Here is a 19,418-nt window from a genome sequence, read left to right as displayed (position 1 = left end):
CAGCTTATTTTTGAGATAGAATCTTGCTAACTCTATTTGAACCATGTCAACTTCCAGTCTCTGCCTCCCATGTAACTGGGATTATAGATATGAGCCACTATACTTGGCCTGTACCATATTACTTTAAAACTTCCAAATTCCTTTACATGCTACCATCATTCAGTGTATTATGTTCCAGAAACCTACCTTAATCTCTCCTTGCCCACTTTCTAATATCCTTTCATATCTTCAGTGGTAGTAGAATGGATGTACTGAAACCTTCATTTAGAAACAGCTCTCCGGGACATTATAATTATATGTAAAATGAGTGTCCTTGGATGACTGGAGAGCTCTAAATAAGAAGAGAAATGCACTTCTATTTCCTTTAAGTCATTGCTCTTGAAGCCTCAATTTCGACTGCTCAGCTTTTATTAACTATGTAACTGAACATACACAAGTATGTACACAAGTACATACACAAGTAGAATGTTGCGTTTTATTCCCTTTGTTTTCGCCTCCACCTCTCTCCAGGGCAAGGACTGCTGGTTTGTTGAAGTTAAATGCATATAGGAGGAGATGTTAACCATCTTCTAACATCCCAGCTTGAGGTGATACTTATTTCAATACTGATGCTGATTCTTCTATCCTCCATGCTCCTTCCCCTTCCCCTTCTGGAAGTCTGATTGCTGAACTCTACCACATACACTTCTCTTCACTGCTGCTTCTTTCCTGTTACATCTCCATTGGGATTCTGACACTGCTTCCATCGTCTCTCATTTTCCTGTCCATCCCCAAACAAGATGACTTTCACATATTTCTTTAATCCATACACTTATCTCACTGACACCACTGTAATCCAAGCTATCATTTTTTATCCAGCTTCAAATTTGATTGCATATATTATTCATACATATATTTTATGCATTTATCTCCACTCACTTCTCTGAGGCTCCTGTGGTTCTTGGCTCTTGACAGAGCAGCTTCTTAGGTTGTTTTACCCCCCTACATTGAAGACCAGAATGGTCTTCGTAGTCCTTTCTAATTGCTTGAGATACAGTAAACATTGATTATAATTCTGTGGGTAGATAGGATAATTTTTAGTCTTTTTTTTCTTCATTCCTTGGATTTAAACTTATGATTGCCATCTTCTATCACTTGAGCCATATCTTGCCCCTTTTTGCTTTTGTTACATTTTGTGAAAGGCCTTGAATTTATGCTTGGGTCAATCTCAATTGAGATTCTCGTATTTATATTTCCCACCTGTCTGGGATGACAGATAAGTATCACTGTGTCATGCTTTTTGTTGGTTGAGATTAGAAGCTCATAAACTTTTCCCCCTTCTCTGTCTAGCCTTGAAACATGATCCTTTCAGGAGATAAGATTACAAGTGTGAACACAATACACAGCTAAGATCTGACTCTTAACTGAAAGGTTTCTTCAAACTTCCCATTTTTGTAGATGTACTACCAACTTGTACACTCATCTCTGTACCTGTGTGGTGTCGTATGGCTAGACCATTATTTATGCGTTTCCCATTGATAGGCATTTCTGTTATTTCTAGAGGTAACAATTTAGAAATGTAGGTAGTTACAATGATAGATTAGCAATCACAATTGTAATCAGCTTTGCAATTACACCTTCAGTTAAGATTCTCATAAATATCTGCTCTATACATGTGTAAAAGATTCTTAGTCATGTATATCTTGGAATAGAATTTCAGGCACATAGTTTATGCACCTCTTCCAATGTACTAGAAAATGTTGACAGATACTGTTGGTGCACACATGTAATCCTAACCACTCAGGAAGCCGATATCTTACCGTTCATAGCCAGCTTGGGGAAGAAGTTATCTCCAGTTAGCCAGCAAAATGCCAGAAGAGGATGTGTGGTTCAAGTGGTAGCACCAGCCTTGAGCAAAAAGCCAATTGAGTATGAGACCCTGAGTTCAGGCATCAGTACTCGTACACACACTAAACTTTATGCGAATTCAGAATTTCATTAGTAATGGATTTCCCTTGTTCCATTCTTGATACTTAATTTTTTCTCAGGTCTTTTTTCCAACGTAATAGTGTAAAATGTGATCTAATATCATTTCATTAAACTTTATTGTGTTCCCACTTACCAGCAGTAACTAGATAGTATGTATTTATAAATGACTTACTATGATAGAGGAAACAAAAAATAATCTAGGAGTAAATTAAGAATAGGTGAGTAGTCCTAGAACAAGTTTGCAAACAATTCTAAATAAGTACAGGTGCCTTGTTCGTGATGAAAAAAATATATACTGTGCTTAAATTTTTACTTTTGATTAGAAATTCAGTATAATTCTGATTAAGAACCTAGTAGGATTTTTCTGGAACTTGATTACTTGGTTCCCAAATTTTGAAGAAAGTAATTTGTCCTATCAGATACCAGCACTAACAGTTAAAACCTGGTAGCATTGGCCCAAAGATAGATAAATAGGTAAATAAACTAGAAGGAATATAGCACCCTGGCTCTGAGCCAGCCTGAGGGTGAAGCTTAGTAATCTTTTTTGGCAAAATGTTTTGTGTCAAAATACAGGAATAACTGCTTTACTTAAAGGGTTGTTAGAGCTAAGAATCTGTTATTGGTGTCAGGTTTAGTACTCCATATCTTTTTTTTCTTTTCTTTCCTACTTGAGCTACCAGAGATAATCTAGCAGTCTCCTGCCTATAATAATGACTTGCTATTGTATTGACTTGCCCAAGAATGAGGGAGAGAAGTCACTATCAGTTTACAGTGCCATCTTCTAGTGTTGCTTGTGTTACCTGAAATAACCACACCTTCAGGAATATCAGATCTCTATGAATTCAGCATTGGAATTATATTATCATTATAGATGAAATCAATTTTGGATTCAGTAGCTTTAGGCAAATGTTAATATAAAACCACAAATCATGGTTTTTAGCTACCTATTTTCATTCATAAGCATTTATATTTACACACTGGGAGAAACTTAAAATTATTTTGTAATTATTTACTCTTTAACTTTTTTTAGTAGATTTGGGGAGGTTTGTACAATACGATCCACTTATGTGCTTAAAAATAGGATGGGTCTAAGGAGGAGAAGGCTATTTATATTTAGATTCTTCAGCAGTTGTGATTTAAAATAGACTAAATTTTCTTTCAAAGTTGACCACTCTTGATATTTACTGAGAGACTTACTGAATAATGGTCTCTTAAGAAAAAGATAACAAATGTTTTATAGATATTACAAAACTATTTTTGTAATAAAAGCACAAAGGGCTTTTCCTATGAACATGTTACATATTACAGAAGTACAGTTGGATTCCAAGCTGTACATTATATTAGAATCTAGACAGCAGAGTTTTCAGCTATAGATCTGTGCTCAATTAAATATGGTGGGAAGATGAGCTAAGGAAGACCTAAAAGTTGTTTAGCTGTGTTTGATTATTAGCTATATGTTGAAAAGAGCTTATTTATTATAGTTAGATATGTTACAGGGTAGGGATGGAAATGGTCCTTCTAGATAACTCTGTTCTCTTAACTCATTTAGTTGATTTTTATTCCTGTCACTGAAGATTGTCTAGAATCACAGTCCCCCAGCAGTTCCCTAGAGCTTTTAGTACATTGCATCTCTGACTGGTTTCTTCATAATTCTGGACAAATCAAATTCAGGCTGGGAGACTTGGCTCACTCTTCAGTTATGCTAGTCCCAAAGATGGAACCTAGATTAGTCAGGGGCAGGTTCTTCAGGTAAGAGAATGATGATTGCTGAGAGAGATTATTTTTTAGAAGTTTAATAAGTATTACTACCAATAAAAATATTGTTGACTCAACACTGAAATTCAAAAGGCTATTTAAAAACCTAGATCAATTTGTTTACTTTGCACAAGTATACGACAATTACAAATTAGAAGATTAAAGTTGTTCTTGAGAAAACTTGGCATCATATTCACTTTTCAGTTAGTTCTGGTTTTTAATGTTGTTTTCTGATTTTCTTCCCAGATCCAAATATTTTAGAACATGCTCAAGAGGTGAGCACTTAACAATAGAGGTAAGTAGAGGTAATAAATTTTATGGGATTAAAAAAACCTTCAAAAGAGTAGAAGGGACTTTAAGGTAGAAAGAATTGGTTCTAATGGAGAGAATTAGAGCAGTGCAGAACAAAGAGAATAGGGAGGAGTTTGCAGATTTGATTTTGGTTTACCCTACATAGCTCAGAAGGTATTCATCTGTCAGAAATGTCTCACTAAGACTGTCATTCTTCAGACTCCTGGTTTGCTCAGGCAATACTATCTGCTATGTACCAGCCCCTTGTCATACAGTTAAGGAATGCTACCATATACAGTTCTTGCCACAACTTTTATAAGCAGGTGTTTATTACCTGTTATATGGATGGAAAGGCTTACACAAGTGAAGAAATTGAGCTATTGTATATATCTTAAGTGATGGAAAATTAATTCCATTCCAGAACTGCCTGGGTGTAAATATTGAATACTACTTCTTCACTAACTTCTATAGTAAATGAGAAAACATGAACTAGTAGTTTGATTTTATTAAATCACAAACCAATAAGAAGTTAATTTTGGATAGCTTTTTTTTTTGGCCAGTCCTGGGCCTTGGACTCAGGGCCTGAGCACTGTCCCTGGCTTCTTCCCGCTCAAGGCTAGCACTCTGCCACTTGAGCCACAGCGCCGCTTCTGGCCGTTTTCTGTATATGTGGTGGTGGGGAATCGAACCTAGGGCCTCGTGTATCCGAGGCAGGCACTCTTGCCACTAGGCTATATCCCCAGCCCTGGATAGCTTTTTTATTCCCTTAAACTATTTTATTTTCTAAACCTTTGAATTCATTGTTTCCCAGGCTTTAAGCAAAACAGTATTTACAATAAAAGTTTTTTTTCTTCTTTTAAGTGGTTACTTACCAAGATAATTATATGTACATGACAAATACTTTAAAATAGTAATGACTCCCAGTAAGTCATTTGACATCATACTGTAATAAAGTATTCACATGCTTGTCTCTAAAAAGGCACTGTGTTTGGGAACAATGACTGCCTTCTCTTAGGTTTTCAGTAAATAAATTATATGAGTAAGTGAATAAATGTAATAAACCTTTAGAGAAATTCTTGAGGTGTCTTTTTAGTCCCTCTTTCTTGAATCATTTTTCTTTTTATGACATTATTTCATTTCAGAACTCATGTGAAGAAGATTATTCTAGTGGTATGGGTTTAAAATACCTAATAAAATATTTGATCCAGGTTTTAGTTACTGATATGGTTTCTGCTTTGTGTAGAATATTGCTGTAATTATCTTTTTTATATAAATCATAAATACAAATAGTATATATTTACCTTGACTATTTTATGAGACTGCTGAATATATCAAATGTGCTGATACATAAAAAGTAAGTAATTTAAGTGTTTTTTACATTTAAAAATAAGTTATTCTTAAGATGAAATAAGTAATAAATTCTTGTGAGATATGTACCTTAGACAAAGATGCCTTCTAACACTTAGCTTTTTTCTTCTTTCAGTTTGAGAATCTAGTAGAAAGTGATGAGGTAAGTATCTCCATAGTACAGAATTAATTCATTATTCTTGCTAATCATTACGTTTGTTCTAAGTTATTTTGAATTATTTTGATTGTTTTTACTTTTTCATCCCTTCTGTATCATTTTGTTACTCTATATTAGCAAGAATTCAGAATTTTCCAATATTTACATCTAATACTGTGCATACTCGCATATACACATGCACACAGAAGATTTTGAATTCTCAATAATATTGAATTTCCAAAAGGGATTTTCTAATCTCTTTCCCTGAGGAATATTCTAGAATGAATGAACATTTTCTGAGGAAGAAATTATAGCTCATTCTACAATTTCTAATTTAACCAGACTTTTTGTATCTTCATGTAAAATTTGGTCAGTTGCAAGATAAATATACATTGAGATTTGGTGATATGTGTATATTATACCAGGCATAGTTAGGAGAGTTTAGTTTGTATGCTAATTTCCATTTACCTTAAACTAATTGTGTGAGCTGGTACAAATATCTTACCATCCTGGAGGAATCCTTTGCACAGCTCTAAAATTAGACCAACAGAGAAGCTGAAGCTGGCCTTTTGGCCTTTTCCCTTTGAAATAAGAGGAAATGTATCAAATCTTTTTTATAAAAATTTGAATTATTTTGTAGTTCACCATTACCCAGAATATGTATAGAGTACTGGTGTGAGAATGTAAATTAGGATATGAAAGGATCTAAGAAGAACTTGTACTAAACAACTACAAAAAAGTTTTTGTTTTGTTTTTGGAGCAGTTACTAGGGCTAGAACTTAGGGGCTGTGCTCTCACTTAGCTTTTTCAAGACTTGGTCTCTACCACTTATGCCACAGCTCCACTTCTGGCTTTTTGGTGGTTAATTGGAGACGAGTCTCATAGAATTTTTCTGCCCAGGCTGGCTTTGAACCTTGATCCTCAGTTGCAGGAATTACAGGCATAAGCTACTAATGCATCTCATAAACAAACATTTTTAAACCTGTAATTCAGCATTGCTCAAATTGATTTGGGTATAAATACTTTTTTCAAAGTAATGTGTATTCATGGCCAGTTGTGGTTTACACACCTGTAAAAGCAGGACCAGGAGGTGAACGCAGGAAGAAAGTCAACTAAAAGCCAGGCTGGGCTACGTGGAGAGTTTGGGGCCACCCTAGCCTACATTACAGCAGTTGGTCTCAAACACTCAAAAAAAAGCAAACATCCTGAATCAAAACAAAGCATCATAGCTAGGAAACTGTTGACCTTTTGTTTTGTTTTTCATCAAAGTAATAGCTAGAGTTTTGTAGAACATAATTTTCCTTCTTTCCTGAACGTCAATTCCATCACCATGTCATTTCTTTTATGAGCTTTGTGAATACACACTGGAAAAAAGTTTCAAAGCTAACAGCCTCATACTGTATCTTGACATGTTGCTTCTCAGAACTTGTGGTTTCAAGTGTTTTCCTAGTGTATTTCATATTTTGTGGTTCAAGATAAAAGAAGATTTGGTCTTATTTTTACTAACTGATCTTTCCTCTCTTATACATTTTATGTTACATTAATGTCACCCTGGGTTTTTTTTTTTTTTTTAGCTGTTTCCTAAATGTGGACCATTAGCATTTTTATTCCTATGGCTAACTTAGTCATATATTTTAACTCAGACCTTAACAGTTTAAATATTTTTAAGTCCAAATTAGTATTGGAAATTACTGTGGTTTGCTTTGGAGGAAAAAGAAGCTATAATTTTTAACACTTTGAAAGAATACAAAAACAGTCAATTCCCGTTCTTTGTTGTGGTTATGTTCCTTAAAGGTCCACGAGTGCTGAATTAGTGAATACTTTGTCATAGGGAAAATAGGAATAAATTTTTGAAGCTTTTGACCACATTGTCATTGCCCAATTAGTATATAATTATATACTAGTATACCTGCTTTAAGAAACATTTAACATACATTATTGATTCACTAAATGGAATTGCTGCCGTGAGCCCTAAATCTGCTTAAATGAGCTTATCTGACATATTTTCTCTGTAAGGCACATCACACCTCCTATACTTCACAAATAGCCCTTAAGCTCTACATTTAAGGATCGTTTTCAACAATGAAACTAGGAGCAATTAAAGGACAAAAAAATGCAAGTACACCAGGTATAAATGCCACCTAGTCATTATGCTAACTGAGAAAAGACAGTGTGACACCTGTTGTACCTCAGCTGGGAATGTACATTGTTGGCGATGTACAAGTTATAGGCTGCTCAAATGACCAAGAAAGGATAGGAAGTATTGACTTGGGGATTACAAATACATTTTCACAAAAGGTGGGAATGTGACTAATAAGGATCAGCTGTTACTAGTGAGGGCATAAAGAATATGCTGTCTACTACATCTTGCCTTCACAAGTTCATTTGCTATTCTATTGCTATGTTAGAAAGAAAGCTAAGAAATATTCACAAAATAGTTGTTACCTAGTTCAGGAAATAGTAAACTAGTATTTGCTTGTGAAAAAAAAATAGTACAGTTTAAAGGATTTTTTGTTTCAACCATTTTTAATGTGAACTTTGTTTATAGTGACAAAAAATTGGTAAGTTAACCATCTTATAGACAAAATGCAAATTCTAATAGCTTGCTTTATATAGAATTCTGCTTATGAACACTCTTTAATTGCTGATTAATTTTTGTACAGGGGGAGAGCCCAGGAAGCAGTCATAGGTAAGTCTTTTAAAAGAATAACAACAAGGGGCTGGGAATATGGCCTAGTGGCAAGAGTGCTTGCCTCATATCCATGAAGCCCTGGGTTCAATTCCCCAGCACCACATATATAGAAAATGGCTAGAAGTGGCGCTGTGGCTCAAGTGGCCAAGTGCTAGCCTTGAGCAAAAAAATGCTAGGGACAGAGCTCAGGCTCTGAATTCAAGACCCAGGATTAGAAAAAAAAAAAAAAGAAAAAGAAAAAGAATAACAACAAATTTACAAAAAATGAAGTAGAAGAAGCTCACTAAGAATGACCAGCATTTGCTTACTTTGAGTCATTAAACAGTTTGTGTTTCTAAGCCTTTTCTCTTTCTGTAAAACTGAGGCAAATAATACATTTCTCTAAAACAAAGTTTTGAACTTTTACAAAATGTATGTCAATGCCTGCATGCTTTCCTATAATCCTGTCGCATATATTTCTTAAATTTTGTTAATGCCACTTAATATTGATTTAATATTGATACATTTCCTTTTAGTTTTCTTAATTTTAACCCCATTTCCTTCTTTATGATATGCTTCTTTATGATATACTAATCAAAAGAATTCTAGAACTTCAAAAGTACAACAAAGCTGAGCACCAGTGTGCTCAGGACTGTAATTCTAGCTACTCAGGGAGCTCAGTTCTGAAGGATCTCAGTTTGAGGCTAGCCTTGACAGAAAAGTTTACTGAAGTCTGACTCCAATACACCAACCAAAAAGCTCAAGCAGTAGGCAAGTACAAGGCCTTAGGTTTAAACCCCAGGATTACCAAAGCCAAATAAAAGTTGGTACTATCAAGAGAATATTTTCATACCTGTTTCATATTTTGAGTATATAGTATTTTTTAAATTTAGCAAACACCAAGCAATTCCCATTTGCTAGCTTTTATGCTAGATACTGACACTGAGAAAAGACATGTGCCATGTAGGGTGCACCTACCTATAATCCCATCATTTTGGAGGTTTGGATTCTGAAGATCACAAGCTCAAAACCACCCTGGGCTAGTCAGATCTGTCTCAAAACAACAATAATAGAATGCTAACCTTGCATGTTGAGACCTTGAGTGCTTGAGGCCATGAATTTGATCCCCAGAACCACAAAAATAAAAATAAATCAAACATGGTCTCTACAGTAGAAGAAAGAACAGCCTATTCTAGAAGATAGATCCTGGAGAAGCAAATGAATAGTGGTTACAAGCATCCTAGGAAATGCTAGTAATTCTGTGCTGAAAGTGAATGTTGAGATATGTCACACTTGGGTGATCCCTGAAGAGTTGCTTAGGTATGGAACATTCCATACAAAAGGAATAGGATATGCAAAGTAAGAATTCATTAGACAGGACGACAAAGAATCTATCTAGAGTGGTAGAAATATTTCATGAGTTGCTTTGAGATGAGGTTGCTCAAACAGATTGCCAAAAACTTAATGAAGTGAACATTTAAAATTGTTGCTTTGAATGTTATTTTTTGTCATGGTCTCACTGTGTAGCCCAAGCTAACTTCAGATCTTCCTGCCTCAGCTTCCCAAGAGCTAAGATAACAGGCACACTACCACCATGCCCAGCATTTGTTATTTTAAATTACACCCAAATAAAGCAAACCTTAGCCAGAAGTTTGAGCTACAGTAGGAAAGAAAAACAGAAGTAGGAAACGTTACCTTATACATGCCTAGTTAACCATAGTAATTACCACTATCAGCTAGGTTGATGTTACTAAGTAGTAAAGTACTTACCACCATGCTGTAGGCCCTGAGTATGATCTATGCTACCACGAAAAAATCCAACAACAAACTTGTAAATGGGCCAAGATTGGAGAGAGGTGGAAATAAAAGTGCTTGGAATGTGGTCTGAGAATTTAATAGACAGATAATAAATAGTCTCAAATGGCCAAGATGTAGATGAAAAGAGCCAGGAGAGTTTGCTAAGGGAGCAAATGAGAATGTAGGGAAAAACAGCCTGATGGGCTGAAAGGAATGATCCACTGTGTCCCATGAAACTGAGATGACAAGGACTTAAAGTTGTTCATTGTATTTGATAATACAGAAGCTACTGATTACCTTTGCCAAGATTATGAAATGCTAGAAGCAGAAGTGGTACTGTGAGTGAATGGAGCTGAGGAGTCATTGAGAACAAGGAGCTAGACTACTTGGGCTTAAATCCTACCTTTGATGCATACTGTATGACTTCCTTAGACATGCTCTTTTATCTCCATCTATGTTTATTCCCTTACGTTTTATCTGTATAGTTTATAGAGTTGTTGGGAGGATTAAGATTAATATTTATAAAGTACTTAGAAGAGAACCTGGCATTAGACAGTGTGCTAGAGGTACAAAATAGATAGGCTTTTAATTTCAGAAATCTGGGCTGAAAAAGAAAAAGTGAGTAGCTATTGGTAAGATGAAAGTATCTCTTCCTTTCTTCCCTCCTCTTTCTTCACATAGAAGAGAGATGAAAACAGACAAAAGAAATAGACTAAAAACAAAAGAAGTGCTCACTGATGGAGCAAGAACTCTGTAGTAAGAGTCAGAGGTGGCATTTGTAATGAATACTTCAGCGGTCAGTGCTATGAGCAACCTCAGGCGGGTTAAGGGCACTCCCTCTCTAGAGGTCAGGGAGAACAATACATAAATGAGAGAATACAAGTGGGGTGAAATGATCTTTTCAGTGGTAAAAATTAGAATAAAAATTAACTAGTATGTGAAGACTTAGTATAGGATATGAGAGGGAGCTGACTTCATGTAGGTTTAAGGACATTTGCGATGGGCTGATGAACAGATGATACTGGGTTTTCTCTAGCACCTTGGAAATGATCCAGGGCCAGAGGTCAATAAACTGTCAAATATGGTCATGCAGTAGGGGTTCCAGGAAGATGAGAAAATAATTCAGACATATGACAAGGATCATGTATAAAAGAAGTTGTCTCCCTCCCTATTGGAAGTGAGAAAGATCAAGGGCCCAAGGAGGCCAGAGTGATTGAGCAGGATAAATATGAGGGTTAAGAAATCACAGTGGCTAGGGATATGGCCTAGTGGTGGAGTGCTTGCCTCGTATACATGAGTCCCTGGGTTCAATTCCCCAGTACCACATATATAGAAAATGGCCAGAAGTGGCGCTGTGGCTCAAGTGGCAGAGTAATAGCCTTGAGCAAAAAGAAGCCAGGGACAGTGCTCAGGCCCTGAGTCCAAGCCCCAGGACTGGCAAAAAAAAAGAAATTACAGTGTATAAGTTGATTTATTGTGAATATTTTGGGGTACGGTTTACAGGATATAGCCACAGGTCTGACGGCTTGAGTAGGACCTATGTAAGTGGTAAGTGGAGTTCACATTTCTTTTAAAAAGTGGCTGTAGTGCAAAATAATAATAATATTGTATTGTCTCCATCTGATATAGCCCAATATAGTAAGTACAGTCTTCAAATGTATACTTTTTGCTCTTAATTTCAGAATTTCACTGACTTTCCAAATGTTTTGCTTGAATTCTATTATCACGTTTTTTTCCTATTATTTCTCTTTCTAGGCCTCTTACTGAGGAAGAAATTGTTGATTTGCGAGAGAGGCATTATGATTCCATTGCTGAAAAGCAGAAAGATCTTGATAAGAAAATCCAAAAGGAGGTACATAATCTTGTTATCATAAAGCCTAATTAATAGGGAAGAGATGTCATTAAATAATGTATGACATAGTCATTGGACCTATATCTGTATATATCAAAGTGATTTTAAAGTAAAAATATATCCCAAACTAGTTTTTTAGTTTGGTTTCATTTGTCAGAGATCATTTGATGTCAAATAATAAAGATAATATGCTCTTTTAATGGTAATTTCTTAATTCGTAAGTAGGAATGCTAGCAAGAGCATATATCTATATTTAAAATCAACTTTTATCTGTTAAACTGATTCACAATAAGTAGCATTTAAATTTCTGTTTTTGTCTTGGGTTTATTTGTTCTCAGTAATCCAAAAAGTATAATAAATATAATAAATCACAGAAGCTATACTTATGTAAATATTTTTAGAAATAGCCTGTTTTTCTTTCACTAAACTAGATAGAATTAATCACACTCAAAACTACACTTTACAGTTCATTGAACAGGCTGACCTGCCTGTGGTGGCATTTGCCTATTATTGTAGCACTTGGGAGGTGGAGGCAGGAAGATTGCAAGTTCAAGGCCAGTCTGGGCTACTCAGTGAGTTCAAGGACAGCCTGAGATACTTATCAAGTTAAAAGTCAGCTTAGGCTAGGTAGTGATTGATACTTGGTTTCAAATACAACAAATGGGTAGTGGACCAGCAAAGCAAGCAAGCCAAGCAGGAGTGAAGTCCTGAATTCAAACACCAGTACCAGGAAATAATGATGATGATATTAATAAGGGCTTGGGGTTGTAGCTCAATGGTAGAAAGTTTACCTAGTGTGTATTAAGCCATGGGTTTAATCTCTAGGACTGCACAGTATAGACAGGCAGGCAGACAGTTTGGTACCTGTTAGGGATTTCAAATACATTAAGTTACACAATAGAAGCTGTTATTGTCTAAATTGATATTTGTTTTTTCTTACCTTAGATGTAATATGAAATACCTACCACTAAGGCAGGCATGTATGCTGTTTTGAATGGCAAGATGCTCAAGTAGGAAGTAGTTTTTGAATGTTTAATATTAAGAAAATGAAGGAGACACAGAGCATCAGTGTCACTTGGATAAGAGAGGGAGACATTGTGAACCCTTAGTTCACCTGTGATTGGCTTAGCATTAAGGACCTGCCACATGAAAGGCTTAAAATCATGAAGTTAGGGAGGGTAGTAGATGGTGGGATGATCGTTAAAAATGAAGATTATTGCATTTTAAGAGAAATAAAACTGTGTTGTTAGAAATTAGATGCTGTTGCTTTACAACTGAATTTCTAACCAATTCCGTAATATCTCATATCATCTCTGTTATTTTATTAAAGAAACCAAATGGGCAGTCACAAAAATATCCATTCTGAACTGCTTTGCAGAGATCAATTGTTTCAGCGATTTATTTTTCTTTTATAAATCAAAACACTTTGTTTGCAGAGCAGTTAGACAGGTTCTGATTTTCGTTAATCCTTACCGTTTTGTTCATGCACAGTTAGCCTTACAAGAAGAGAAGTTAAGACTAGAAGAAGAAGCTTCCTACGCTGCACAGCGTGAGGCAGCCAGGGCAGCAAAGCAGCGAAAGCTCTTGGAGGTGAGGGGAAAAGACCCCAACACACGCTAGACTTGCTTTTCTCCTTATTTTCTCTGACAAATCCAAGTTGGGACTTTTTCCCTCTTAGAATCACCCGCCTCTTCTTTAACAACAGATGTATTTATGCATAAACTCTTAGGTCAATCAGTCTTCAACTGCTTGCAATCACATAAAAGTACATGCTTGAAACTGAATCCTGTTTGATGCTTTCGATTAGCAGAGCTCATTTTCGTTTATCCTAAAGTGACTTAATGCTTCAAGCTTCAGTGTTCTTTTGGAAAAAATAACCGTGCTTTCAAAACTAGTCTTGAAATATACTTGAAGTACTTCTTGAACTGCTAGAATTTCTTTTGGAATCAGATAAGCTATAATATTTTTGCTTTATAGGGATGCTTTTTACTTCTTATGTTTACTTCTTGTCTTGGGAGATTGAGACTGAGGTCTTGAGAAATTTTGGCTTATTACCCGGAAAGGCATCAGATTTACAGTATCTTGCCATGCTGTATGGGAGAGAATGTAGTATTATATAGTGCCTAGCAACTGTCAGTAACAGATACCTAAATAGCACTGGCTACCTGTCACAAACTGTTCAAAGTATGTTACGTGTGTTTACTTCTCACAACAGGAGAAATGTGATGTATTTAGTCCCTGTTTAAGTGATGGGAAACGTAAGGAAGGAACAGATACGTTAAGTAATTTTCTTGAGAAGCTATAGCTAATGCATGTGGAACCAGAGTTCAGGCTCTAAAGGGCTTACTCACTATTCTACATAGTATTTCCCTCTACGTCTTACTTGTGTGAACTCACTCTACTTTAGTTGAAGTAATACAAGATCATTTCACATCCAAAAACTTAGAGGAACGGAAAAATCCTGTCTATCATATTGTCACGTAGAGTTTATGTGAATTGTATCTTCTCTGTCTCATTTTCTCTTTTTGCGGGAATGGGAGAGGGCTTCAGATGAAATTATATGAGAAAGTATCTCTTTAAATGTTTAGTATATTCTAAAAGAATAAAGTTAAAGTATACTCTGTGAAACTAAAGTATTTTGAAGGCCTCATACACGTACTTGTTTTATAATCTCTACTCTGTCTTGAAGAACTAAAAGTATTCTATATATCATCTATTTGAGTGATTTTTCTAAGTTGAATTTTTCCTTCACTCGCTAAATACTACTCTAAGAACACATATCCTCTACAACATAAAGTGACACACCCAACGTACACAGACAAATCCCAGTTCATTTGCTTTTCATAGCAACACAACCTGTTGGGCAGTACTGTAACCATCTAAAATTTATGGAGGAAGAAGCGGAAGATAAAGGCCATGTGATAAGGATGCACACTTAGTGACTCAAAGCCACAACTTCAACAGGCTTCCTATCTGACTCTCCAGTAATGAGTGGACTTTACTGGATCTGCGCCACCTCAGCCCCTGGCCTTATAAATCCATTGTTTTATTAATACTTATTTCATACAAAATGGAACTCTTTTCCTATGCTAATCCCTCTAGGTACAAAGGGACATTGCTTGTTAAAAGCTTAATACTATGAATATTCTACAACACCATGAATATTCTAAGCACTTAAGAAAAATTCTACCCCTAACAAGAGGATGTAGAAGTGAGTAGTGATGAATTGAAGGAAAAAGACTTCTACAGAATAACTTTAAATTTTTGTTTCTAGAAACTAGAAAACAGTATTTGCTGGCATTGCATGAGTGGTTTTTGAAAATATGGTTTTGCAGCAGAGTGATTTTGTATTACATTGTGTTTCCAAAGCAAGAGAGGCAGAGAGTGATACAGCGATACCATCCTCCCAGCAACGGAGACTATCAGAGGTAAAGAATGACTTTTCTTGTCCTCCTTCCTTACAGGATGTTTGTAAATGTATTCCTCTTTGCTTGTTCCTTCGAATTAACTGCTTCTCTGGAGCTGGAAGTATAGCTCAATGGTAGAGCATGTGCTTAGCATGAAGCCCTGGGTTTGATCCTCAGAACAAAATATATGTTACATTATTTCTCTTAAGCTAATGTTTGGAAAATTACTGAGAGCTTTTATTTCCTTAAGCTGGAAAATGATCATTTATTCAAGTTGACTTTAATGACATTTTCAGGAATACTATAATCACATCATCTATGCTGCAAATGATGTAATAGCTCAGTGCCTCAAAGTAAATTGTGCGTAGACTTAGATTGTATTTTCCTTAGTCTGTCTTATATAGAAAAATGAATGCGTATTTCTGGAAGAAGTATCCAGTGTCACATCCTCCACCAATAGTCCTACTCATTTGGAGAACCTTGTTCATGCTTGTTACTGTAAATTATCAAGTCATCCTTAGTTCTAAGCTTTGGAGATTTAGTCTGGCATTATTAGAGTATTCTCATTGTATGGCTGTAATAAATATGGGAGATTGGCCTTGAAAACCAAAGCATCCCCATTAAGCACCATTCTATTGCATCTACTAAAGTTCACTTTTACTTGCAGTTCAGGACCAGAAGATGACTTTGAATCTTGTTTGAGAAATGTAAAGTCGCAGTATGAAGTTTTTCGAAGTAGTAGTAAGTCTTCTAAAATATTCTCTGGAAATTCTGTTTATTTTATGCCACATTAAGCAGATAATTGGGAGATATTGGCTCTTTCTACCCTTCAATTTATATTGGTAGATAAGTCACTTACTGGCAGTTAATTGCATAAAAATATGATTCTTTTTCTTTTTTCTTGGTTCCCCGCCCCCCCCTTTGGCTGGTCTTGGAGCTTGAGCTCTAGGCCTAGATACCGTTCCTTGGATTCTTTCACTCAAAAGTAGTGTTCTGCCTCTTGAGCCACAGCTCCACTTTTGGCTTTTTGGTGATTAAGTGGAGATAACAGTCTTCAGATTTATCTGCCCGGTCTGGCTTTGAACCAGGATCCTCAGATCTCAGCCTTCTGAGTAGCTAGGATTATAGGTGCAAGCCACTAGCACCCAGCTCCTTCGAAAGGAATTGGAATAGAAAAAAATGAAGCTATTCTTTATACCAACATAGGGAGTCCAAGTTCTTTTAGAATTTTTATACCTTTACAGATTAATCTACAAGATTAAATGAATTAAGATTAAAGTGATTATTTCGAAAGTCAAAACCCTTATATGTATATGAGGTCCATTTGAAAGTAGGCTGCCTTTTTATGTACTTTATCTTTCAGTTTTATTTCTTGTGTTCTTTTATGATTGGCTATTAGAAACATTATATTGAGTTCATCATTTTTGTAAATCTTATTAATTTGTATGACTGTTTTTAACCCATATAACAATTCCATCAACAATTTCTTTTGAAATTTAAAGCAATAGTAATGTTTAGGGAGAGACATCATTGCAAAAGAAAATGATTGTTGTGGTACAAGTGCACAGGTGACATTTGCTTTGGTTGGGTATATATTCTAGGGCTCTCATCTGATGCCACCGTGTTGACACCAAATACAGAAAGTAGCTGTGACTTAATGACAAAGACGAAATCTAGTGGTGGAAATGATGACAGCACATCCTTGGATCTAGAGTGGGAAGATGAAGAAGGTATTTTCTAATTCAAAATCTTATTTGAACATTAAGTATATTCTATATTGATTCATATGAATCTTGTATATGACCATATACAAATCACAAACCAGTTTCCTTATCTTTAAAGTAGGATTGATGCTAAGACTGTATTTAACTTCACAGTGTTGTCAAGGATCTAATGGAGATACTGGAAGTGCATGCCAGTAGTAATAGGAATCTGAGATGTACAGGGCAGATGTGTGCTCTTGTCATTTTCTGGGGAATGCAGTTATTATCTGGGTAGGAAAGGACCGTGGCAGAGACAGACTTAGACATATAAGATTACAAGCAATTGAAAACCAACATCATTCTATTCGATTTGTGACTCCAGAAATTTCATCCTCAGATGATCAGTTTTACATCAGAACTACTCTTCAGTGAGCATTCATTTTTTTATCTAAGGCATCTGTCAGCATTAGACTCTAGAACTTTTCCTTCAGAAGGCCTCCACAGGACTGGCTTTTTAATTCACAAATCAAATCCAGTAAGACTAGAGCAATAACAATACTATAAATGGGGAAGTTTTTAATAGAGCTTTTTGTTTTCAGTTTTTATTTTCTTAAACACTTGGTTCAAATTGTAGGAATGAATAGAATGCTCCCAATGAGAGAACGTTCCCGAACAGAGGAAGACATTCTCCGAGCTGCACTCAAGTACAGCAGCAAAAAGACTGGAAGCAATCCTACATCAGCCTCTGACGATTCCAATGGGCTGGAGTGGGAGAATGACTTTGTTAGTGCCGAAATGGATGATAATGGCAATTCTGAGTATTCTGGGTTTGTGAATCCTGTATTAGAACTATCTGATTCTGGCATAAAGCAGTCAGATGCAGATCAACAGATTCGATAGGATAAAATCATATGATGCTTATCAGTTATGACCAAATGTTAAAAACTTAACTGGAATGTATAAATGGTGTACTGAGCCTTCCTTGTGAGGCAGAAGTAAGAAACCATGTTGTAAATGTTCATTAGAGAAGAAGAGGGATAATAGGATAGACCTGAATTGCTTCAGAATTAAGTGCAATTTTATCATCTGCCTTCTGCTTTTCAAGACCAGATTCATGGGTCTGTCATGTTATTAAATTTATTTTAACTGTTTATAGCACTACTGGTTTACTCTTGTATATTTACACATTTTTTAATCTGCGTTAATTTTGTTTTGAATGCTTTGCTGCTGAGCCTATATCATTATTTTATAACTATGAAAATGTTAAAAAGTACCTTTGGTTAATTCTCAAATGTGAAGGGGGCATGAGGATGGATAGTCAAGTTTTTAGAATAATCTTTCCTTTTCCTGCATTATTCACTTCTATGACTTCTTTGTGTTTTATTATCTAATAGCATAGCTAATGTCAGTTTCTTTCTCTGTTTGTTAGTTATCCCATTGTAAAGATGTTGATTCAATCTGATCAAAAGATAATATAAAACAAGCTCTCAGACTGAACATTTTAACTGGGCGATAATAACAAATAGCAATTGAAAATATATGCATTTAGGCTTTCGCTTCCTTTTACTTGCCACTATATTGACTTTTAATTGATTTCTTTTAGCAGTCATTATTTTAAATTATATATTTCCAATGAATGATCTTAGAAATATTTTATACAGAACATATCTGGGTGATTTAAGAAAGGAAAACGTTAAAAGGTAATACGGGTATTTAAAAATAAATGAAGTCCTTTCTGGTTTGAAAGGTTCCATTGATTTTATTACGTTTTCCTTTGCCTCATAGTACAAGGTGCTTTCCTGGGATGGAATTAAGTTTGTCTCTCTCTCTATATATATATATAAAACTGCATTTTGTGATGGACAATTAATTAACTTTCTTAGAATTTACATATTAATATAAAAGCCCAAGTCTGTAAAGCTTTCCTTGATTTAGCTGAAGAGTGAGTATGATTTTTAGCAAGCAAAACTGTTTGAGGATTTTCCTTATTTTCTTTTTCTTTCCTTCTCGTGCAACAATGACAGTGCATGTTCTTAAACCATAGGAAGGTCCAGATCTAAATGTCAACTTCAGGTTCCTGCTATATTTAAGAAAAATCATGTGGCCCTTTCAATATTTGAACTGCTAGGCAATGACAACTATGGAGTTTTTTTTGTCCATTTTTAATCTCATAGAAACAAATACCACACTTCAATATGTAAATAAGACACATTAGGTAATGTTGTCATTTATATCTGACTTAACATAATTTAAATTGTTGCTATGTCATTGGAAATATTGTAAAGGTACTCTATATTCACATTGCCTATGTTACTGCTTTGTAAAGTTTATATACATCAGATGTATATTTTTGGTTTGGCCTAAGTTACTCTTGTAATTTTTCTTGGCTTTTTGTTCATAAGGAATTTTCTGAAGGAATGGTAACTTCTCAAGGATTGTGAATAAATACATTTTTACATTTAAAAGATAA

At 35.3% G+C, this 19,418-nt stretch overlaps 1 protein-coding gene and 1 long non-coding RNA gene across 4 annotated transcripts in view; one reads left to right on the top strand and one right to left on the bottom strand.

The window, feature by feature from the left end:
* The window catches only part of LOC125341404, a 16,866-nt gene extending 15,018 nt beyond the window's left edge, over positions 1–1,848 (bottom strand). The window contains exon 1 of the long non-coding RNA XR_007208968.1: positions 459–1,848. This is a non-coding gene — a long non-coding RNA (uncharacterized LOC125341404). The remainder of the gene's footprint in view (positions 1–458) is intronic.
* The window catches only part of Ap1ar (adaptor related protein complex 1 associated regulatory protein), a 24,227-nt gene extending 4,809 nt beyond the window's left edge, over positions 1–19,418 (top strand). For 2 of the 3 annotated variants that reach the window (XM_048333428.1, XM_048333429.1), the window contains 9 exons: positions 3,970–4,018; positions 5,498–5,524; positions 8,182–8,207; positions 11,742–11,838; positions 13,330–13,428; positions 15,208–15,266; positions 15,913–15,986; positions 16,847–16,975; positions 17,583–19,418. In XM_048333428.1, coding sequence (XP_048189385.1) covers positions 3,970–4,018; positions 5,498–5,524; positions 8,182–8,207; positions 11,742–11,838; positions 13,330–13,428; positions 15,208–15,266; positions 15,913–15,986; positions 16,847–16,975; positions 17,583–17,848 — 826 coding nt within the window. In that variant the 3' untranslated portion in view covers positions 17,849–19,418. The remainder of the gene's footprint in view (positions 1–3,969; positions 4,019–5,497; positions 5,525–8,181; positions 8,208–11,741; positions 11,839–13,329; positions 13,429–15,207; positions 15,267–15,912; positions 15,987–16,846; positions 16,976–17,582) is intronic. The other variant, XM_048333430.1, reaches the window with a different exon arrangement.

Source organism: Perognathus longimembris, chromosome 24, assembly GCF_023159225.1.
Source record: "Perognathus longimembris pacificus isolate PPM17 chromosome 24, ASM2315922v1, whole genome shotgun sequence".
Classification (NCBI taxonomy): Eukaryota; Metazoa; Chordata; class Mammalia; order Rodentia; family Heteromyidae; genus Perognathus; species Perognathus longimembris.
Note: the sequence above shows the minus strand (reverse complement) of the source record. Positions and strands in the feature narration are given on the sequence as shown.